Here is a 22,829-nt window from a genome sequence, read left to right as displayed (position 1 = left end):
CTCCATCACTTCTCTCTTTGAAGCCTCAGTGCTCTCCTACGGGGAGAAGAATAGGAAAAATAAAATTACACATCTTATAAGTTTATAGTGAGGATTAAATGTAAAGTACTTAGCACAGTTCTTGCACATAGAAAGCATTAGATAATGTTCGTTGTTGTTGTTGTTGTTGTTGTTGTTGTTATCATTAGTTCATATGACTTCTCTACCAGCCTGTGATCTTGTTGGAAGCAGGGCCAAGTCTTACTTATTCCTATCTCCTCAGCCCAGGGATGGCCCAGGACTGAGGGTGACCACCAGAAGCTGGGGAAAGGCAAGAAAGGGTTCCGCCAGACGGAGCGTGGTCCTGCCGGCACCTTGATCTTGGACATCTGGTCTCCCAAACTGTGAAACAATACCGTTTACGGTACTTGGTTACAGCAGCCCTCACAAACAATCCGTGTGCATTCATGCATATTTATTTTATACCTTATTTAATCCAATACTGTTTCTTTTGTTGCACAATTTATTTTTTTTCAGCTTTGACCACTGGGAGCTCTTTCAGGTTGGTTCTTATACCTCGTTGATATGCTTCCATCCTTTTGATTGCTTCCTTACTTCCTGATTCTACAAGACGCTCCAGCTTATCTTGTTTTTCCCTGCCTCCAGCTGTTTCTGGAAGGGGTTCTGTTTCCTTTTATTGGAGAACTAGAGGCCCGGTGCACGAAATTCGTGCACTGGGGGTGGGGGTGGGGGGGTGTGCCCCTCAGCCCAATCTGCACCCTCTTCAATCTGGGACCCCTCAGGGGATGTCCAACTTCCAGCAGTCGGACATCCCTCTCACAATCCGGAACCGCTGGCTCCTAACCACTCACCTGCCTGCCTGCGTGATTGTCCCTAACCCCACTGCCTGCCTGCCTGCTCGCCCCTACCTTGATCTCCTGCCAGCCTGATTGCCCCTACCTTGTCCTCCCCTATCAGCCTGATCACCCCAAACTGCCTGTGCCTTGGCCCCCAGTCTGGCCTCCCTCTGGAGGCACCACCCCCATAACCCCAATGCTGCTGCCACTGCAGCTGGTTATGGCTGCCTGAGCCTTGGCCTTTGTAGCCACTGCGGCTTTGTCTGGAAAGATGTCCGGAAGACAACCACTCTAATTAGCATATTATCCTTTTATTAGTATAGATGGTATTTGGAAACCAAGATCTAGATTCTAGGAGCACTCACTGCTGTTGGGATGCCATTGCTTCTAGGCCCTCTTAGTGAACAGAGTTAGGTAAATAAGTAAATATGCTAAGCCCTGTATATACACATATCTATACTTCACCTTCCTGTCCATTACACAAAGGGTGTCCTACCTGAGACACCCTCCACCTTCCATTCTCTTCAACCATATTTATTTCTTCTCCCAAACTCTGTTGTAAACGCCTGTTCTCCAGGAAGCCCTCTCTGATTTATCCTGGGGCCTGGCTTCCCTTTCCTATTGAACCCTGAACACACTCTGAGCCTCTTTGCAGCTCTGGCAGAAGCTTTTAGCAAACTCCTCTCACACAGAGGCCAGCAGATTCCTGGCAGTTTGCAGCTTGGCTCACACTCCATCCTGAGTGCCCACTATGTGCTTCAGATTTCTGCTCTGGATGCTGAGGTGGAGGGCTTCCCAAAGGGAAGAGAAGCAAATTCCTGGTCTGCAAGAAAGAGCCTGGTTAGACCCCAGCTCTGACAGCATGCAGCTCTGGGCTTCCATGCTGGAGGGAAGGGGAGAGGGGAAGTGCAATGCTGAGGTGTGTGTGTGTGTGTGTGTGTGTGTGTGTGTGTGTGATACTGGATTGTGCAACCCAGTTTAGACTGAAGGGAGGGACCAAGCTGGGCAGGTGGGAGCATGAAACAGGGGAAATCTCTACGGGTGGTGGTAATGGCAGAGGTGTGGCAAGGGGTAAGGGGGAGTTTAAGAAGGGAGTATTGAGAAGAGAGTGGTGTATGTGAGAGGCTAGAGTATTGGGCTTTTCTGCAATATAACTCACAAAGGAGGAGCCCAAACAATTAAAAAACAAAACAAAACAAAAACCACTGGGAGCCTGCAGGGAGCACAGCCATCTTGTCCCCATCCCAGCTTCCCACGGGCCTTTCTGTCTTATTCAGGAGCAGGGAGCTGGAGCCCAAGAGAAAAGCCCTTGCCAGAACCATGTACAGGGCAAAATGAAGTGAAACAGGTTTGGGGATGAGACAAAGCTCTGCACCCTGGGGTCAGAACCTGGGGCAGGAGGTCACAGAGCCTCTGCAGAGTGGAGGAGAGCTGCCTCCTCCTCTCCTCCAAGCCCCCACCTCCCTACCTGTCCAATCTGCATCGGTGTCTCAGGGCTGCTGGAAGACCCTACTCCCCACGTGGGGGTTCTAGGGACCCAGGGTAGGCCTGGAGGGCAGTGCGGAGCGTGAGGTTCTTTTATTTTATATTTTCCTAAAAGTTCAGGAAGCCCTGGCATTCTTGCTTGGAGGCCCAGAATTTAAATTTAGTCACTGCCCAGAGCCCTTGTTTTAGGAAAGAATGAGACGGCTGTTGCGTAATCCAGAGCCAGGAGGGTGTGGGTTGCTGAAGGAAACGGTCCCTCTTCCTCCCTCTAGGAAGGAAGGCTGGGCCAAGAGTGCTGGGGATGGGCGGGGCCTGGGGAAGGGCAGTGATGGGTGGGGAGACTCCCTGGGCGGAGCACTGCCTGATGAGTCCACACAACCCCACTGGTTGACACTGGGTGGAGATGGAGTGGGGGACAGGTTCTGGGAAAGTAGGGGAATGGAGGACGCGCTGCCTTGAATGAGGGGAGGGAGGGTGGTGGTGGTGGGGCGTCCAACTTTCTGGCCAGTGTTCCCAAGAGCACCCAGAGTATGGGTTCCTATCACTTTTGCCCTCACCCCCACCCCATAATTTCAAATGGCCAATCCCGCCCCCACCTCCCAGGTGCTCAGCCAGTTCTCACCCTGCACACTTGCCCCTCTGCGATCGTTCCAGACTCCCTTGGCCCCACCACATTATTGGGATTTCCGAGAGTTTAAGATGTGCCTCCCCACCTCCCCCCTTGACCCCGGTCCGCCTCTATCACCTTAGCCCAGGCTGGCCCCCTGACACGTTTTCCCCGCAGTTGCATTTCAGGGAGAGTTTCTCTTGCCCCTTCCCACGGTTGCTCTGCCTCTTTGCCCTTGATCTAGTTTCTCCCATCAGCAGTCGGTGCTTATCCCTTCTCTTCCCATTCACCCCATCCCTCTGATGACCCCCGGGCCCATCCCTTCTCCCTCCGCTTCCAGACCACGGAGTCTCTGGTCCCCGCTCCCCGTGCACCCACACGCCAACTGGATCTCAGGTCTCCCCTTCTTCCCAGCTGCCGGCCTCTCCTCCTTCTACCCCTCCCCGTCCTCCAGTCCCGCGAGCCAACAGTCCCTCTTCCAAATTCTGGGCGAGATTCCCGGGAACAAAGCAAGAAAAACCAGAGTAATTTGGGGAGTAAACCGAAGTAGGGGAGGGAGCCGGGAAGAAGAGTGGGGAGGACCAGGTGGGGTGGGGGGAGCCTCTCCAGTCCCACCCAGCTTAGGGAATGCCTCTGCCTCCTCCCCACCCCCCTCACCCCCCTCCACCTGGTCCTTAAAGGGCCCGGCCCCTGACCCTCGGCTATTTAAGACCGAGGGGCGGCAGCAGGCAGCAGCTGCGCTACGACTGCTCTGGGAGGAGAGAACCGGGCAAAAACCCTGACCATGACCCCGCACAGACTGCTGCCGCCCCTGCTGCTAACTCTGCTGTTCGCTGCCCGCCCGGGAGGCGCCTTGGCACGGTGCCCAGGCTGCGGGCAGGGGGCGCAAGCGGGATGTCCAGGGGGCTGCGTTGCAGAGGAGGGTGCGGGGCAGCCCGCAGAGGGCTGTGCGGAGGCTGGGGGCTGCCTCAGGAGGGAGGGGCAGCAGTGCGGGGTCTACACCCCTAACTGCGCCGCTGGACTGCAGTGTCAGCCGCCGGAGGAAGACCAGGCTCCTCTGCGGGCGCTGCTGCTGGGCAGGGGCCGCTGCCGCCCCGCGCGCGCGCCCACGGGTGAGTCAGCGCCCGCCCCGCCCGTTGAGACCCGCTTCTCCGCAGGCCGGGTCCTGGGGAGGTGGGCGCAGGCAGCCCTGCGAGCCTCTGGGTCCTGCCACTGACGCTTCTCCCCCCACCCCAACCCTGGGGGGCACGTTAGAGGGGGAAAGGGGTAAGTGCGGGAGGCGGGGGGCAGCTAGGGCCGGGAGGTGTCTGAGCTCTCCACTTTTTTTTTGCCTCTTCTACCACTTTCTCTTGAAGGGAAAGAGATGGAGAGGTGGAGGGGTTTAGGGCCATGCCATATGCCATAGTAGCCCAGCTCCTTCAGTCCTAGACCCCCAAGTTGGAGAAGGGACCCAGATGTTCTCAGCTCCCCTTGGAAAAAGAGGGAATGGAACACCAGACTCCCAAATCCTGCACACCCTGAGAAATATCTCCCCCTCTCCTTTTCATATTGGGGTGTCCAAAGCACCTGAACATGAGGCTAAGAACAGAAGACGCCCTCCATCCAGAGTTGTTTCAGACCATCACAGGGTCAGAGAGTAGGTGCCGGGGTCCTGGCGGTGGGGACTAGAGGTGGGAAAAGAAGGCACCCTTCAAATCAGGGTTATGATTTAAAGCTGCCACCCCACCCTACTCCAGAGCAGAGAATAGAAGACTTAGTGGGTGGGCAGAACAGAAGTGAGTCAGAACCTGAAAGATGGGGGGGCAGCAGGGAAATGGGGAGGGCAGGAAATACACCCCAGGGGCACCTGAGTTCCTGGTGTCTTCCATGGGAAGGGCTGGGAAATTAACTTGGAGCTGCTTTCAATCCCAGATGCATGCGTGCAGGCTGCTGGAGGCCCTCCTAAAACGGGTGGGTCAGAGGAGGCCATAGGAGCAAAGTCATGATAGGGTGTTAGATGGAGGAAATGAGGGGCAAGGGCCGAGGAGTGTGGAGGAAGGAGTATCAGATTCGGGACTGCAGATGAAGTGACTCCCGTTGTAAGTGGTAAACAGATGAGGGCTCTCTCTGTGCTTGGGGGCTGGGCACATAAGCAGAGCTTGCTTTGGGCACGGAGAGAGTCTTTTCAGGGGTCATAATAATTTTACAGCTGGGTGGAATCCAAGCAGTTCGTGCTCCCCTTCCTGCCTTTCCTTCGTCCTGACGCCCTGACTTATTTCTTCATCTTGTTCCATCCTGAGCTCACCCTAGACGCCCCAGACACCATGTGTGAAACTTCCCCAGAGCCAGAAGCGACCGCCCGTTGGAAGCCCCTCATTCGAACCCCACGTGTTCCTGGGGCCACTAGGGTTGAGCTGGGCTGGGCCACAGGGGACCAGAAGGGTGAGGCCCCTGCTGTCCCCAAAGTAACCACTTCCCAGCTTGGAAGAGGTGGGCTGAGTCACAGCAGAGTCACAGCAGGGCCACACATTCCACTTGGTTGCTGCTGACCCCTCCCACATCCATTGCTTTTCTGCCCCATCTCTCTGGTTTAGTGCACCCCCTGCTGGCCTCTGATGGAACAGCCAGATCTTTCACCCCAAGCCCAAGGCCTCCCAATATACAGTAGTCCCCCTTATCCACTGGAGCATACGTTCCAAGATCCCCAGTGGATGACTGAATCCGAGGTTAACACCAAACCCTAATCAACGCCTTCGGCTCTGCCAGAAATGTGGCAGCAGATCTACACCAGCAGATGCAGCCTCTCCAATAATTTTTTTATTTTTTCAGTCCAAACCTATTCCTGAATCTGTGTAACCATCTCTTATTTGCAGTAAATGTCTTGATGTCCCTTGTTTCAGGGGATCCCTTGCTTAAGTCTTCTCCCTCTTAACTAAGCACTTACTGTGGCCATAACTTTTCTTTTTTTAAAAAAATTTTACATATTTTATTGATTTTTTACAGAGAGGAAGAGAGAGGGATAGAGAGCTAGAAACATCGATGAGAGAGAAACATCGATCAGCTGCCTCCTGCACACCCCCTAATGGGGATGTGCCCGCAACCAAGGTACATGCCCTTGACCAGAATCGAACCTGGGACCTTTCAGTCTGCAGGCCGACGCTCTATCCACTGAGCCAAACCGGTTTCAGCGGCCATAACTTTTCTAGCTTGAGGTGTGACAGCAAAATTAGCATGACTTTCTCTGTGTGTGTTTTTAAAATGTGTTTTCATTGATTTTTTTGAGAGAAAGGGAAGGAGAGGGAGAGAGATAGAAACATTGATGAGAGAGAAACATCCATTGGCTGCCTCCTGCATGCTCCCTACTGGGGACTGAGCACACAAGTCAGGCATGTGCCCGAACTTCTTGGTGCGTGGGATGATACTCAACCAACTGAGCCGCACTGGCCGGGCTAGTGTGGATTTCTTATTCCTTCTGCACAGTTTCATGGAAAGAAGACTTGTTTTATTGTAGATCTTAGCAACCTCAGTATAGTTTTTAAAAATATTTTTTATTGCCGAAACCGGTTTGGCTCAGTGGATAGAGCGTTGGCCTGCGGACTGAAAGATCCCAGGTTCAATTCCGGTCAAGGGCATGTACCTTGGTTGCGGGCACATCCCCAGTGGGGGGTGTGCAAGAGGCAGCTGATTGATGTTTCTCTATCATTAATGTTTCTAACTCTCTATCCCTCTCTCTTCCTCTCTGTAATAAAATCAATAAAATATATATTTTAAAAATATATTTTTTTTATTGATTTCAGAGAGGAAGGGAGGGGAAGAAAGAGATAGAAACATCAACGATGAGAAAGAATCATTGATCAGCTGCCTCCTGCACGTCCCCTGCTGGGGACTGAGCTGAAACCCAGGCATGTGCCCTGACCTGGAATCTAACCGTGACCTCCTGGTTCATAGGTTGACACTTAACCACTGAGCACCACCAGGTGGGCCAGCATACGATTTTTATTCTTTCCTTATTAAGTTGAGAACTTTCACCTTTTCACTTAAAGGCAGCACTTTTTGTCTCCTTCGGCATATCTGAGTTGCCAGCATCACTACTCTTGCACTTTGGGGCCATTAATAAGTAAAAGAAGGGTTTTGAACACAAGGGCTGAGATACCATGACTGTCGATCTGATAACAGAAATGGCTAATAAGTGACTAATGAATGGGGAGCACACACTGCGTAGAGACACTGGACAATTGGCTGATTCATGTCCCGGGCAGGAAGGAGCAAGAGGGCGAGAAATTTCATCACACTGTTCATCATTTAAAACTTCTGAATGTTTTATTTTTGGAATTTTTTATTTAATATTTTCAGACTATGGTTGACTTGCAGGTAACTAAAACCACAGAAAGTGAAACCACAGATAAGGGGCAACTGTTGTATTTGTTCACGATTTTTGCTTTCCGAAGTGTTCCTCCCTCCTAAGCCTTGTCAGGAAATGTAATAATACCATTTGCCAGGGAAAGAAGCCGAGGCCAGGAGAAGGTAAGGGTGGAGCCAGATTCTAACCCCCCTTCACCTCTCCTGCTCCAAAAGCCCCTCTCCTCCTCCCGCTTCAGGGAGGAGAGGTAAGCAAGGCTCTTTCCTACGTGGCGCCGGTCTTTGCCATCTGGCTGATTTCTGGCCTTTTCTTCCCCCCTCTTCTTTTGGCTGTAGGGGAGAATCCCAAGGAGAGCAAACCCCACGCGGGGACCACTCGCCAACAGGACATGAGCCGTAGAGACCAACAAAGGAACCTGGGGACCTCTGTCACTCCAGCCAGGCCCAATCCGGGGGGTGTCCAGGACACTGAGATGGTGCGTCTGGGGCTGGCAGGGAGCAGGAGGGGTGGGAAGCCCTGAGGATGTCCATGTGAGACTGCCTCCTGGGGCTCGGAGAAGTCCCCCAGGTTAGCCCCGGGAGCCTGGCGGGTGGGGCCCAGGGCCTGTGCCGTGGAGCTCTCAGCGGGTTCTAAGCTGCTTGCTCCCCCTTCTCCCAGGGCCCATGCCGCAAACACCTGGACTCAGTGCTACGGCAACTCCAGACCGAAATCTTCCGGGGGTCTCACACGCTCTATGTGCCTAACTGTGACCATCGGGGCTTCTACCGCAAGCGGCAGGTGAGGCCACGCCTCTCTCTCCCCCCCTTGGCCCATCGGTACAAGGCTCCTACCAGGGATGGGAGGGGGGCTTATACAGTTGCATAAATAAGACACTGTCCCTGCCTTTAAGGATCTCCCAACTTCAGCGCCCACGCAAACAGAATAACCAACCACACACCGTAGTAGAGGAGTTAGGCTGCCCACGGAGTGCCTAACTCGGAGGTACACAGATGTGAGGCGCCCCAGGGTCACCTAGAGGGCTGTGAACACACAGGTGGCTGAGCCCCACCAGCAGAGCCTGAGAATCTGCATCTCCAACTCCATCCCTGGTGATGCTGATGCTGTTGGTTTGGGAGCCACACTCGGAGAACTACTGTTCTGGCCTAGAAGAACAGGCACAATTCTGTGGGTGGAGAAGAGAAGCAAGGGAAGGGGACCCAGCAGGACTCATGGTCCTGAGAACTCTTAGCTGTTTCTGCATACTCAGACTCAGGAGCCCACAGCCCATCCCCAACCCACAGGACCCCTGCCACCTCTCCTGTTGGAGCCCTGGCCTCACCTCTGATCTGTCTGCCTCTCTCCCCAGTGCCGCTCCTCCCAGGGGCAGCGCCGAGGGCCCTGCTGGTGTGTGGACCGGATGGGCCAGCCCCTGCCAGCATCCGCGGACAGCAATGGCGGCTCCCCCTGCTCCGCAGGGAGCAGTGGCTAAGGCTGGGTGGGGTCCCGCAGGGCCACTGGCAGGAGCCTGGGGCTGTCATCTTGGGCCATTTGTCGAGTCATGAGTCACTCAGTCCCACACTCCCCCTTCAGGCCCTGCCCCATTGTCCCCCTTATCCCTGAGACATCACACAGGGAAAAATTGTTGGTGTTGGCTTGGGGTGTTAATAAAGCTGTTTTGGGGGCCTCTGGTCTATGTCTCTGTGTCCACCTCTCAAATTTCTGGAGCCCCTGACCCTTCTCTCCCCCCTCTACAGCCCTCCAATAGCTATTTGCCTTTCCTGTGGACTACCTTTGGTCCTTCCCGCTGCTCTTGGAATGAAGGAGGCAGCCATTGGCAGAGGCTTCAAGCCCCGAAGCCTCACCCAACTACCCACCAGGGAGTCGGGGGGCGGAGACAGAAGTGGGGAGACACTGAGCCCGGGACCTTGGTATGAAGTTGTGATCTTTGGACACAGGGGAGAGGAAGAATTAATAGTTAATCCCCAGCAGGAACCTAACAAAGAGGAACTCTCAAAGCACTTACCCTTCTGTTACATCCTTCTAAAAAGGAAACGAGATTATTATTTATTGAGCTCCCCTCATGAGCTGGGCCCTGGACCCTGTGCTTTTACCTGGATTACCTCTTTTGGTGCTTATAGTAATTTTGTGAGGAAGGGACTTTTGCCCCTGTTTTCCAGAGGAGGAAACTGTGGCTTAAGATATTTGGGTCACTAGCCTGAAATTACACAGCCAGGAAATGATAAAGGGAGGATTTAAATCTAGTTCTTCCGCATGTGACAATGGCTGGCATTCCTTAGATGCTAAATAAGTGTCTACTTTGCCTACCTGCTAAGCCAAGCAGGTGTAGGGAAGAGCTGACATTCAGGGACACTGGCACCTAGCACTTCCTAGTCACAGGTGTCAACCCCATGAGCATATTAATCACCTGCATACAATGCTTTCAAGTTGACTAGGTCCTTTCACACACCTTATCTCCTGGTCTAAGGGAGCTGAGTGTACTGATAACCGAAGAGGTTTCTGACTCCGCCCCGCCCTTCAGCCTGCTGGAAGGTGAGCCATGCTAGGTGATAAGCCTCAGAGAGGCAAAGTCCCCCTTCCCACCACATGCACAGTCACTACTCCTGTGGGAGGGAGAGCACACTTGCTCAGAGCTGGGCATCTGGGGGGTGGTTGGCTGTTGCGGGGTTGCATCCAGAGCCTGTAGCTGAGAAGCACTGCCCTCCGGATCGGATAACCTGTCATGCTCCTGGAGGCCCCCTCCTCCTGAGAGGACTTTAGTCTGTGGAGCTGTCGCTGAGCTGAGAGATGGGAGCTCCGCGGGTTGGCAGGCAGTGAAGGGAAGGAAGGAACATGGCAGAGGCCGCCTGCTGCCCAGTCAAGACTGACCTCATGGAGCCCAGGGCGGCCCGCTCTCGGAGGAGAGCAGGGTCGAGAAGAGAGCAGGAGGACCGACCCTCCGGAGGAGGTGAGCCACCCTCTGGGAGTGCAGACAGCTCAGGTGGGGGTGGAGGTGAGGCTACCCTGTTGAGAGGGGGCTCCTCCTCTCTACCTGAAACCCCTCGTGCTGTCCTGGGAAGGCAGACTCTGGCCTCTGCCCCTAACCACCCAGCTGGGAGACAGACACAGAGAAGGGGCCTTCAGAGCTGTGGCCTTGCCTCGTCTTTCTGACTCTCTAACCTCAGAGGGTAAACAGAGAGGCTTCCTGTTCCCTGAGTACCCTGTGCTGTCGTCAGGCTCCCTGCTTACCAAGGGCCTCCTCACCCCCTGACAAAATAACTTCCTCTTCTGACCGCCCCACCCATGATACTAGAAATCTCCTTGCGGGGCTGGGAGGCTGCTGAGCACACAGAAAGCACTTCCTGGCAGGGGATGCCTCTGGGCTCACACCAGGCAGCAGAACCCTAACTCCTCCCCTTTGGGTGTGCCCTTTGACCCCTCCTTTTAGGAAATGCTGAGGCGCTTGGAGGCCCTGACTTGGTGCAATGGACTCAACATATGGAGGTGAGGGACCTCAGAGGTCAGAGGTCAAGATGAGCAGGTCTTAAAGTGGAGGGCAGTAGGGGAGAGGACCAGTTTGGTGATAAAGACAATTTGTTCTTGGGTTCAAACCCCTCAGATGAGGTAAGAGCTAAGGGTTAAGATGAAGGGGTTTGAAACACAGGTCATCAGGGCAGGAGCCAAAAGTCAGCCAGTCAGTCAGTCTGTTAGAGGTCAGGAGAGGGAAGGCTGGGGTCAGGGAGAAGAGTCAAGTCCGAGATGACGAGGTGGTTGGGACTGGAAATGTCACTACTGCTGTTTCTCCTCGATCATCACTGCGGCCCTGGGAAGCCCCAGGGAGAGAAATCATTGGGGAACTTGTGGGCAGGAACCATGTTGTCTCTCCCTAGCACTTGTGCGCATAGAGAGCTCAGTAAACGTTGAGTGAATGAGAGGATGGCAAACTGGTTGGAGGGACAGTGGGCCCTGCTTTGTCCGTAGGCTGTGAAGGCGCAGCTGCTGGAGCAAGCACAGAGACAGCTGCTGGAGCTGCTGGATCGTGCCATGTCAGAGGCCGTACAATCCTACCCGCCACAAGGCAGACCGCTGCCCACTATTCCTCCAGATTCCCCGAACAAGTAAGAGTCTGAGGAGCCAGGGGCTGATGAATGGCTGGAGCAGGCTCCACCATTGTGAGATTACAAGCCATAACCATCATCTCATGCGCCCTTTGCCAGCGCTGGTCTGACCCTCACTTCAACCTTCCCCCTTCTCCTTTTATTGCCTCTGCCTTCCTGGCTCTGACCTCCACCTCTAGCCATGCTCTGCCCTGGCCCTGACCTTCTGCCTGATCCTGCCCTCTGGCCCTAGCCTTGACCTTCTGCTACTACTACTCTTGGCTCCCAAGTATTGATCTTCTGCAAGGCCCTCTGCCCACTGCCTTCTTCCTTTGGGTCCTGACCCAGAACAACTCTCTCAATTCAGGATCCAGGAGCCATCCCTGAAGAAACGGAAAGTTTTTATCAACCGCAAGTCCCTGCTGGAGTAAGTTAAAGGAGAGGATTGGGGGGGCGGGGTGTGTGCTTTGGTTAGGGGTCCAGGATACCTCAGTTCTCATCCCCAGGCTCTAGATGGTTTGGGAGAGGACCTGGAAAGGGTTTTTAAGGTTCAGTTTCCCCACTTACCCTATGTGTAACTGTGGAAGAAAGGCCACCAGGACACGTGGTGGCTGGGCAAGAAAGGGCTTTGGGCAGATGTCCCAGTCACATCCCAGCCCTTAGAATTTCCAATCAGTAGGCTCCATCCTCACATGTGCACAGTGTCTGAGCCAGTCCACATGACCTTGAGGACCCTTCCGCACTGACATTCAGGGTCCTCTCCCTCCAGTGAACTGATGGAGGTGCAGCACTTCCGGACCATCTACCACATGTTCATCGCAGGCCTGTGTGTCTTCATTATCAGCACCCTGGCCATCGACTTCATTGACGAGGGCAGGTAAGCCTCTCTCCTCCCGGGATAGGCACGCAGATCAGATCAGACCCCTTGGGTCCCCAGGTTTCCACCAACTATTGGCCTGAGAGGGCTCAGGTTCGCCTTTGATATTGCACACACATCAGTGTTGCTTCCAACAATATTCCCACCTAAAACACACTCTGAGCTTCTTCCTTCCACAGCCTCAGATGGCCCTCAGTCTGTCCTCCCAGCATCAGCCACTCTGGGGACAGCCACTCATATACTTCTCAATGGAGCCTTGTCTTGAGGCAGACATACTAGTACATATACGTGTGTGCACACATACACACTTCCCTTCCCCTCTCCTTTCCAAGTCAGTGCTGTTCAGTTCAAGTAACCTCCTGTGAGCATCTTCTAAGGACTGGCCCTGGGGGCCAGAGAGATGAGGGGCAGACCCCATCCCTGTCTATGAGGCACCCCCAACCTTGTGGGAAGACAGACAGCCACACAAGTGCCTTGGTGGGTTGTTTCCCCCAGAGACCACCCCCACACACACTCTGAGGGATGAGCTTCAGAAGACTGTACACCCCTGGGGTCTATATTTGTAGACCCCAGGGGTGTACAGAAGGGCTTAGGAAGCAGTAAAAGGAAGAGGGCCAAAGATCTGCAAGTTCAGCAACAGCACCTTTTGGTAAATTGTTGCTAAATATGAATATTGTAAGTATCAAATCTCAGTAAAATATTCAAATACTTGTAAAATTACAGTCCTTCTTGACAACCCCCCCTCAATCCCAGACCACTTCCCAGAAGTAACTTTTTCAACAGTTTTGAGAGTTTCCCTCCAGAGTGGTTTCCACCCATCCTATATAATAAAGAGGTAGTATGCAAATTAACCCTCAAACCCTCACAAGATGTCTGCCTACGAGCAGGCCAGCAGGGGCGTTAGTGAGGGACAACCAAATGACTGAACAAGCAGGCTGCGTGGAGCGACCAGGTTGGGGGGGGGGGGCAATCAGTTAGGGGCAATCAGGCTGGCGGCGGGGGGGGGAAGGGGGCAGTTAGGGGTGACCAGGCAGGCAGGCAGGTGAGCGATTAGGAGCCAGCAGTCCAGGATTGTGAGAGGGATGTCCGATTGCCAGTTTAGGCCCGATCCCCAGGAGCAGTTGGACATCCCCCAAGGGATCCCGGATTGGAGAGGGTGCAGGCTGGGCTGAGGGGAACCCCCCCTCCTGTGCATGAATTTCATGCACCGGGCCTCTAGTATGTGTATAAGAACCAAAGAGATGTATTTTGTAGGGGTTTACATAAATAAGACACTATATCTATTGTTTTGCTTTCACTCCCTAACAACCTGGTTTAGAGATCTTTCCATGTCAATCCATTGTTTTTAATGACTATAGAGTCTGAAGATGCCTGACTTTGTTCATTTAGTCCTTTCCTAATGGACATGTAGGTTGTTTCAATTTGTCATCATTAAAACTGTATACTCAGTCTAAGCAAACAAAACACTCAACAACCTGCACTCCAAAGAATGAAACAAAGCTAAACACTAAATACCTCCTGTCCTACTTAGCATGCAAAGTACAAGCCCTTCCGCGACACCATAATATCCACAGCAGCTCTAACAGCAATTTGGAAGCAAACTCATTTCCCAACAGTCTCCTCAGGCAACAGAGGTGCCATCTTGAACCCTTTCAGAGATGAGGAGCTCACAAGCTTTGCAAGATACCTCAGTTTACCTTCCAAGAGCTCTAGCTTCAGAGGGAGGGGGAAAGAATGGGCTGCACATCTGTCTACTTTGTCTCTCCTTCCCCACTCCAAGGCTGATGTTGGAGTTCGACCTATTGATCTTCAGCTTCGGACAGCTGCCCTTGGCTCTGATGACATGGGCCCCCATGTTCCTGTCCACTCTGCTGGCGCCGTACCAGGCCCTCCGGCTGTGGGCGAGGCCCCAGGCCAGCGGGGCCTGGACGCTGGGGGCAGGCCTGGGCTGCGTGCTGCTGGCCGCTCACACCGCAGTGCTTGGCATACTCCCGGTCCACGTGGCTGTGAAGTATCAGCTCCCGCCAGCCTCCAGCTGTGTCCTGGTCTTTGAGCAGGTGATGAGGAGGGGAAGGAGGGGAGAGGGGGAGCCCCAGAAGGTGGTGGAGGCCTGATGAGGGTAGGCACTACTCTTAACAGTGGGGTGGAGCTAGTTACTAGGGGCAGAGTTTGTCCTGAGGGATTTGGGAGTACCAGCAGGCTCCAAAGAAATGTAAACGAATGGACCCCGACTAGGCAAATAAAGTCTAACTCCTCAGAGAGTCACTGGGGTTGATCAGTGAAAGCTCTGCCCTTGCCTTTTCCGTGCTCCCTTACCCTTGAGTCATCCCAGCAATAAGGTAATCCGACAAAAAGATAAAGTATGTGCTCTGAACACACACATTTTACTAAGTCTCTCTCTCTCTCTCTCTCTCTCTCTCTCTCTCTCTCTCTCTCTCTCTGTCTCTCTCTCTCTCTCTCTCCTTCCCTCTTTCAAAGGAGAGGACACAGAGATTGTGATATGCTGAAAGCCACGCACCAATTTAACCTCCCTTCCACTCCGTCTCAGGTCAGACTCCTGATGAAAAGCTACTCCTTCCTGAGAGAGGCTGTGCCTGGTCTCCTTCGTGCCAGAGGAGGTGAGGCCTTCGGTTGGCGCTGCTGTGAGCTCCGTCCTCTTGGCTGATTGGAGAAAGCCAGCAGTGGCAGGACCCCCATAAAAGCTCTGACCTCCTAGGCCCACCTTGCCCCTGGGCACAGCTCTGACCTCCAGCTGGGCTCTGTGGGCCTTAGACACTCGGCATTCTCAGGTCCCACTCTGAGCGATGGCCCCTCTGTTGCCCAGGACTTCTGGTGCTTTCCCATGTCCAGGCCCAGCCTGGAGAGAGAGGGAGAATGGATAGTGCAACTTCTTGGTGCCAAATAAAGCTTCAGCCAGAGCAGGTCCTGCGCCAGAAAATGGGGTGCCTGGAATGGAAGTAAAAGAGGGGTTCAGCTCCTGCCCAGCTTCACCTCCCCCACCCCACCTTAGACCCAATATCCAGCCCCTCACCCAGCCCCTGCGCCTCTGTCCTAGCCAGCTCTCCATACCCTAGTCCCACCCTCCCACATCTCTGCCCTCTCTCGCTTTCCCCTTCACTGATGAACCCTTCTCACTCCTTCCCAGGTGAGGGGGTCCGGGCCCCCAGTTTCTCCAGCTACCTCTATTTCCTCTTCTGCCCCACACTTATCTACAGGGAGACTTACCCCAGGTAAGACCCTGCACCCTTTCCCAAATGCCTAGGCCCATCAGGGACCTTGCCCTCCTCCGCCCCTCTCCCTGAAGTCCCTGGCCTCACCCAGACACTTCCTCAGGAAGCACCCCATCACAGAGAGAGAAAGAAGTGGCGGGTAGACGACCCCTTCTCCTCGCCCAGCCCACGGTGACACGAGGGTGATCAACTGTCCTGGTTTGCCCAGGCTTGTCCCTGTTTTAGCACTGAAAATCCCAGGTCCCGGCAAGTCCCTCAGTCCACAGCAAACTCCAGATGGTTGGTCACCTTAGTTGACACGCAGGCTAAAAACCCATTTGCCATCTCTGCTATGGGAGGTGCAAACTGTTCTAGTGCCCCACTTCCCTGAGCAATTGAGGGGCTATGAAGAGAGGGCCCCAGAACCTGGGTTCCGGTCTGACCAGAGAACAAGAAACATATAATCCTCCTTGCTGCTGCAGGACACCCAACATCAGGTGGAATTATGTGGCCAAGAACTTTGCCCAGGTCAGAAGATGGGGTAGAAGGTGGACCGCCTGTGACTCATGGTAGCTGAGGGGATATTTCTGGGGGTGGGGTGGAGAAAGCCTGGGGAGGAGGTCAGAGGGAAGAGAAGGAAGATGCTGGGCCAGAGTCCAACTCCAGAGTGAGGGGGCAGCTACCAGTGCCCCCCCGCCTCAAATTTAGGTGCCCACCACCCCCTCTGCAGGCCCTGGGCTGCGTCCTCTATGCCTGTTTCATCATGGGCCGCCTCTGTGTTCCCGTCTTTGCCAACATGAGCCGGGAGCCCTTCAGCACCCGCGCCCTGGTGCTCTCTGTCATGCACGCCACGTTGCCAGGTATGCCCACTAAAGCAGGACTGGAGAAGGCTGCGTCCTGGGAAAGCTTAGCCGGGAACTTCTCACTCCCCTTGCTCTTTCCCTTCTGTCAGTTTCAACACCTCCTTCTGAGTCTCCCTTCGCTTCTGTCCCCTCCTATCACTCTTCATTGTCAGGGTCTCAGTTCAGATGACCATCTACTCCCCCTTTCCACATCAGCCTCCCAACCTGTGTCCCTCCCACCTGAACCTTTCCTCTCCCATCTGCCCCTGAGGACACTGCTGCCCAGATGAACTTCCTTCCTACAGAGTAATCATTTCTGATCCTGCTTCAAAAGCTCCAGTGACTCCCCATTGCTGGGATCTCCAGATAAGAGCTGAACCTTGGCCCGGCATTCAAGGCCCTTCCTGTGCATGGCATTCCACCATAACCCCAGCCATTTACTTTCTTGCCTCCAGGCCTTTGCTTATACTAGTCCCTCAGCTTGGAATGCCTTTCACTACTTTCCAGTTGTGAAATCCAGTTCCTTCTTGGAGGCCCATGTGAGAGGCCCTCTTTAGGAAGCCTTCCCTTTTTTAACCATCAGTTACCATGACTTTCCCTGTGATTTTCACTCCCAAGCACATCGATGGCCACCATGCTTAACTCCCGATACATTTGACCTTGATGTGTGATTGGACATGTCTCTCTGTCTCCCTCCTCCTCCTCCTCTTCCTCCTCCTCCTCCTCCTCTTTCTCCTCCTCCTCTTTCTCTCTCTCTCTCATCTCCCGCCCCCCCCCCCCAATCACTCTCAATGGCCAGGGGTTTTCAGAATCATCTCATATCCCCAATCTCTGATATGGATAAGCAAATGGATGAATTAATAAATGCCTGAATTAGTAAATGACTAATAAATGGTGGGTAGGATTGAGGCCCTAGTTGCTGTGCAAGGGCTCCTCAGATCTTCCTGGGGGTCCCAGGTGGGCCAGTCTAACCTGCAGCCCCTTGTCCCCACTCACCAGGCATCTTCATGCTGCTGCTCATCTTCTTTGCCTTCCTCCACTGCTGGCTCAACGCCTTCGCGGAGATGCTACGATTTGGAGACAGGATGTTCTACCGGGTGTGGCCTGGACCTGGACCACTTGGGAGCTAGGGGCAGGGAGAGATAGGAAGAGATCTGGGGAGGATGGTGGCAATGTTGGGTTGTCACCTCAGCTGCAATCTCCCACAATGAGAAATGTGCCCTTCTGGGTGTGGTTAAATGCCAACCTTCCACCTCCCAACTAGCCAGGGCTAACTGCTTTTGTGTGGATGGAGAAGAGTTCCAGAAACAGGGAGAGTACCAGGGAAGGCAGGGACCCCAGGTCCTGAAGAGGGAGCTGGGAGAGTGCTTCTGTCTCTGTTTTGCCTGGGGTCAGCTCTTGTGGAAGGACATTGGGATAGGGGACAGGGGAGGAGTGAGAAGCTGGGGCCTGGGAAGAAACAGGGCCCTGATGCTTACCTCCTTCTCCCACTCTGACCCCTCCCCTTCCCCAGGACTGGTGGAACTCCACGTCCTTCTCCAACTACTACCGCACTTGGAATGTGGTGGTTCACGACTGGCTGTACAGCTATGTATATCAAGATGGGCTGTGGGTATGGGCTCTGCAGAACCCTTGCGCCCCCACACTTAATGGAGCCTCTCTGGACCATCCTCCTTTTCCTCCCTCTGCACCATCCAACCTACGGGTCCCTTGACTTCCATCTGCCCCATTCTACCCAATCCAATGAACAGAAATTTCATCATGGGATCTAACTTTCCTTCCTTCCTTCCTTCCTTCCTTCCTTCCTTCCTTCCTTCCTTCCTTCCTTCCTTCCTTTCTTCCTTCCTTCCTTGTCCTTAATTCCACCCCCTCCACAGGGCCTTTCTGCCCACCTAAGGAACATGCATATATCAATTTTCAGTTACCAAGAGTTGTTACATACATTTAATCTGCACAATAACCCTGAGAAGTTTTATTATATCATCCCCTTTTAAAAATCGCATCTAAGGCCCAAATGGATTAATAAAATGCTCTTAAATAAGACATGTCAGCCCTTACGACCCCAAATCCCATATTCTTTCCATTGCACCACATACCCTCCTGGCTTTCTTAAACGGGGAAAGGGGGGCGTGCTTTTTGTGGAGGGATCCTAAGGAGAATCACTCCACATTCCTCCCCCTATCCCTGCCAGCTCCTTGGTGGCCAGGCCCGACGGGCAGCCATGCTGGGCGTGTTCCTGGTCTCTTCAGTCGTCCATGAGTATATCTTCTGCTTTGTCTTGGGCTTCTTCTACCCTGTCATGATGATACTCTTCCTTGTCATTGGAGGTGAGCTTGCTTCTGTGTGCCACTGGAGGGGAATTCATCCAGAGGGAGGAGGCTTATGCTCCGGCTCCTGGAGAGTCCAGACTAATGGGGAAGGCCACACACCCAAGACAGAAGGGGATATGCATACCTTCTAGGAGAAGGCCTGAGAGTTGTGTGTGAGAGTTGGAGTGAGGAGAGACTTGGGAGCAGGGATGAAGGCAGCATCTGATGGCAGCAAGGGGGCATCCTGGGGAATACGGAAGAAGATTTCTGACTGGAGAGGAGCATCTGAGCAGGACACACATAGAGGGAGACAAAGGGGGGAAAACTGGTGGAGGTTAGGAGGTCCAGTATGAGATCCAGGATATTTTTTGTTGTTGAGATCCAGGATATTGAAGGGTAAACTGAGGAATCCTGGTTTTACATGAGCCACTTGAGACCTCCATGGGTTTCTGGAGCTGGGTTCAAGATCTTTCCCAATGGGATATTCCTGTTCCATCTCTTCCCAGTGCCCTGGGATGGGAGAGCAGCCAGGGACACAAGGCACAGGTATCTGGAGCTGGGGTGACAATCTTTTCTCCTGCCTCAGGACCGATGAACTTCATGATGCATGACCGGCACACGGGCCCAGCGTGGAATGTGCTAATGTGGACCATGCTCTTTCTGGGCCAGGGCATCCAGGTCAGCCTGTACTGCCAGGAGTGGTATGCACGACGGCACTGCCCCCTGGCCCAGGTAAGGAACAATGATACCTAACTCCCCTTTCAGGAGTACATGCCTCTCCTTCCCAATAGCTAACCCCCGATTTTTGCCCAATTCAACAGCTATGATCAGGGGCCAAGGCCTGATTTGGGGGTGATGAGCTCCCATGTCTTGGGTGCACTGGGAGGGACCTCATTCACAACTCACCTTTCTCTGGCACAGACAACTTTCTGGGGGCTGGTGACACCTCGATCCTGGTCCTGCCATACCTAAAGGTCAGGGCACCCTCACTGTTCTGATGACACCAGCAAGTACTTCTCTGCCTGCACAGCCTGGGACCAGGGCTCATCTCTCTGCACTCCAAGACCTAGCTCGGAGGCAAGGTGGCTTTGCATGCATGACCCCACCCGGGAATTCCAGAGACTCAGATCTGTGGGCCTGTAGACAGCTGAACATAGACCCAGGATGGCGGTGGTTCTTGAGCCCCCATCCCCATAGATTGGGCACAGGGCCCCCTCCCATCCCATGGCTATCCAGACCTGAGGAGACTCACATATTTGGTGAATGTGGGGTAACTTACAGAGACCTGGGACCACCAAGGTCTGAGAAGGGTTTGATTCTGTTTTTGTACTTCCAATACGATAATAAACTCCACATTTCTTTTTATTCATTCGTTTATTCATTCATTCATCATTTGCTGAAGGCCCACTTTTGATAGGCATTATTGAAGAATTGTGTCTGCAGAGACAGGACTTTGTGGCAGGAGGGGCTGAGGGTCTTGGGTGACATCCTGCCTTACCTTCTCTATGCCACTCCCCTCTCCCCAAAACCTGACCTCACTGCCTCTTCCACCTTGATTCCTTCAGCTCTCATTTCCACACACTTTAACCCTTCTGCTCTTGGCAACCTCTATCACATTTTTTAAAAAGTATATTTTATTGATGTTTTACAGAGAGGAAGGGAGAGGAATAGAGAGAGTTAGAAACACCGATGAGAGAGAAACATGGATCTGCTGCCTCCTGCACACTCCCCACTGGGGATGTGCCCGCAACCAAGGTACATGCCCTTGACAAGAATCGAACCTAGGACTCTTCAGTCTGCAGGCTGACGCTCTATCCACTGAACCAAACCAGCTAAGGCACTATCACATTTTGAGAGGGCACATAGTAGGCCTCCTTTCATTCAGCATGAACCTCCTATACAGACCTTAGGCAAAATGTTCAACATCGTGAGTCTCAGTTTCCACAGCTATAAAATGGACATTAAAATTAGGAGTGTCCTGACTGTATGGGGACAATAGGTCAAAATATTTGTATTCAAAGCCATTCCAGAAACTAGACTGTGTGGTCACCCTAAGAAGAGGGTCATTTCTGTCTTCCCTACACAGATTCCTTGCCTAACCTGGTGGTGGGAGATATCTGGATTAGGAAAGGGGAGTGTTAGCTCTAGGGGAACTGAGAACCAAATAAACCAGGATTCCTAAGAGAGAGGGGGGGGGGCACTTTTAAACATATTTTAACAGTGTCTAGAGAATATAATTTCATGTCAATAATACAGATCTAGTTTATCATTTTGAATTACTGCATGGCATTGCACTGCATGTATATACTACTAGAGGCCCGGTGCACGAAATTCGTGCACGGGGGTCCCTCAGCCCAACCTGCACCCTCTACAATCCAGGAGCTCTCAGAGGATATCCTACTGATGGCTTAGGCCCACTCCCATGGTTCTCTGTTCTCTGCGGGGCCTGGAGGTTTCCCTGCAGCCATGGAGATGAAGCCCCATGCCCTGCTGTCGCTCTCTGCCTGCTGCCGCCATGTGCCATGTGAAGGAAGCCCCAATGCCCTGCAGTGTGCTCTGTCTGCCGGGCCTGGGGCTTCCCAGACACGGATACACTAAGGAAGCCCCCATGCCCTGTTGTCCGGGCTCTGTGAAGCCCCCAAGCCCTGCTGTCTGGGCTCTGTCTGCCATGTCTGGGGACTTCCCTGCCACTGCCCCACTAAGGAAGCTGCCATGCCCGGCTTTGCAGGGCTTGGCGGCTTCCCAGCTGTCGAGATCAGAAAGCCGCCATGCCCTGCTCTGCTGGCACTGGAGTCTTCCTCATTGCCTCAGTGACCTTCAGGAAGACTCCATGCCCTGCTCCTCCACTGGCTCCGTGTGCGCAGGGCCTGGCAGCTTCCCCATCGCCCTGGTGACAGGCCCTGCTCCTCCGCTGGCTCCGTGGGCGCAGGGCCTGGCGGCTTCCCGATCGCTGCAGTGACCATCAGGTTCCATCCCTGGTCAGGGTGGAGGGAACTGACTGATGTTTCTTTCTCCCTCTCTCTCTCAAAATCATTAATAAATAAATATATACATACATACACACATACACACACACACACACACATATCTTAGGGTGAGGGTTAAATAATATTTTTAAAAATTTCCATGCCCCCAGAAGGTTCCCTTACATCCATGTATAGTCAACCCCTCAACAAGAAGCAACCACTTTCTGATTTTTTGCTCTCATATATTAGTTTTGCTTGTTTTACAACTTCATATATATAGAACTCTACAGTATGTGCTCCATTATGAATGGCTTGTTTCACTGGATATGTTTTTAAGATTAATATATGTTTTGCACCTATCAATTGTTTATACCTTCTATTGCTCAGTAGTATTCTACTTATTAAAATACCACAAGTCATTTATTTATTTACCTGGTGATGGAAATTTGGATTGCTTCCAGTTTGGGGTTATTACTAATAAGGCTGTTGTGAAGATTCATGCACAAATACTTTGTGTGTAAATTTTTCCATTTCTTTTGGGAAAATACCAAGAAGCCAGCCATGGAGGTGATGTATGCTTCACTTTATAACAAGTTGCAAAACTTTTTTCCAATGTGATTGTATCATTTACACTCCCACCAGCAATGTATGAGAGTACTAGTTGGACCCACAGGACTCCACCAATGTTTGCTTTTGCTAGTCCGTTTTTATTTTAGTGGAGTGCGATTTCAATTTGCATTTTCCTGATGATTAATGGCATTGAACATTTTCATGTGCTTATTGACCATTAGTGTATCATCTTATATAAAGAATCTATTTAAGCCTTTTGCTTATTTAAAAAATTTGAGTTGTCTTTCTGTTGTTGATTTCTGAAATTATATGTTTATATATTCAGGTTATGAATCCTTTATCAGATATATGTAGTATAAATATTTTTCCTAGCTTGTTCCTTGGTTGTTTATTTTCTTAGTGGCATCTTTTGATTTATATGCTAATTTGCATATTCTTGGAAGGACAGACAAGAGCCTTGTTCCATTGTTTGTCTCCTTAGAGAGACACAGGGTTGCTGGGAAACAGGAAATGTTGACAGGAAAAGTTTTCACCCTTTTGTATTTTGTAACATACAAAATGGTATTTTGAGTATTACCTACTCAAAAAGGAAAACAATAAAAATAAAGGATTTTAGGAATTAGCTAGACCTGGGTCCATTGCTTGCTTAGACATTTTAAACTTTGTAAACTTGGAGACGTTTTTTACCTAAAAATAGTTCTCACATACATTGACAT

The 22,829-nt window shown here is 52.4% G+C and overlaps 2 protein-coding genes across 2 annotated transcripts; both read left to right on the top strand.

Annotated features, from left to right (window-relative positions):
- The first annotated feature begins 3,624 nt into the window (after positions 1–3,624).
- On the top strand, positions 3,625–8,939 carry IGFBP6 (insulin like growth factor binding protein 6). The gene is made up of 4 exons (XM_028144447.2): positions 3,625–4,040; positions 7,603–7,742; positions 7,925–8,044; positions 8,613–8,939. Exons 1-4 carry the CDS (start codon positions 3,713–3,715, stop codon positions 8,733–8,735), a joined length of 711 nt encoding a protein of 236 aa, XP_028000248.1. The 5' UTR covers positions 3,625–3,712; the 3' UTR covers positions 8,736–8,939.
- A 1,759-nt stretch (positions 8,940–10,698) lies between these two features.
- On the top strand, positions 10,699–19,863 carry SOAT2 (sterol O-acyltransferase 2). The gene is made up of 14 exons (XM_028144445.2): positions 10,699–10,747; positions 11,225–11,361; positions 11,708–11,767; positions 12,110–12,217; positions 13,998–14,274; positions 14,766–14,835; positions 15,363–15,447; positions 15,909–15,954; positions 16,157–16,286; positions 17,268–17,365; positions 17,782–17,880; positions 18,460–18,595; positions 19,164–19,309; positions 19,499–19,863. The coding sequence occupies exons 1-14, from the start codon at positions 10,742–10,744 to the stop codon at positions 19,547–19,549; spliced, it is 1,449 nt and encodes a 482-aa protein (XP_028000246.2). The 5' UTR covers positions 10,699–10,741; the 3' UTR covers positions 19,550–19,863.
- Positions 19,864–22,829: the final 2,966 nt, after the last annotated feature.

The sequence above is a fragment of the Eptesicus fuscus genome, chromosome 7 (assembly GCF_027574615.1).
Source record: "Eptesicus fuscus isolate TK198812 chromosome 7, DD_ASM_mEF_20220401, whole genome shotgun sequence".
Lineage (NCBI taxonomy): Eukaryota > Metazoa > Chordata > Mammalia > Chiroptera > Vespertilionidae > Eptesicus > Eptesicus fuscus.
This window is presented reverse-complemented; position numbering and strand designations above follow the sequence as displayed.

Bases quoted from the DNA above. Each gene is read 5' to 3' on its own strand.
- IGFBP6 (XM_028144447.2), top strand. From the start codon at position 3,713: ATGACCCCGCACAGACTGCTGCCGCCCCTGCTGCTAACTCTGCTGTTC. The intron at 7,743-7,924 runs GTGCGTCTGGGG...CCCTTCTCCCAG, and splicing joins GTGTCCAGGACACTGAGATG to GGCCCATGCCGCAAACACCT. The intron at 8,045-8,612 runs GTGAGGCCACGC...CTCTCTCCCCAG, and splicing joins GCTTCTACCGCAAGCGGCAG to TGCCGCTCCTCCCAGGGGCA.
- SOAT2 (XM_028144445.2), top strand. The intron at 17,881-18,459 runs GTATGGGCTCTG...TATCCCTGCCAG, and splicing joins TATATCAAGATGGGCTGTGG to CTCCTTGGTGGCCAGGCCCG. The intron at 19,310-19,498 runs GTAAGGAACAAT...TCTCTGGCACAG, and splicing joins GGCACTGCCCCCTGGCCCAG to ACAACTTTCTGGGGGCTGGT.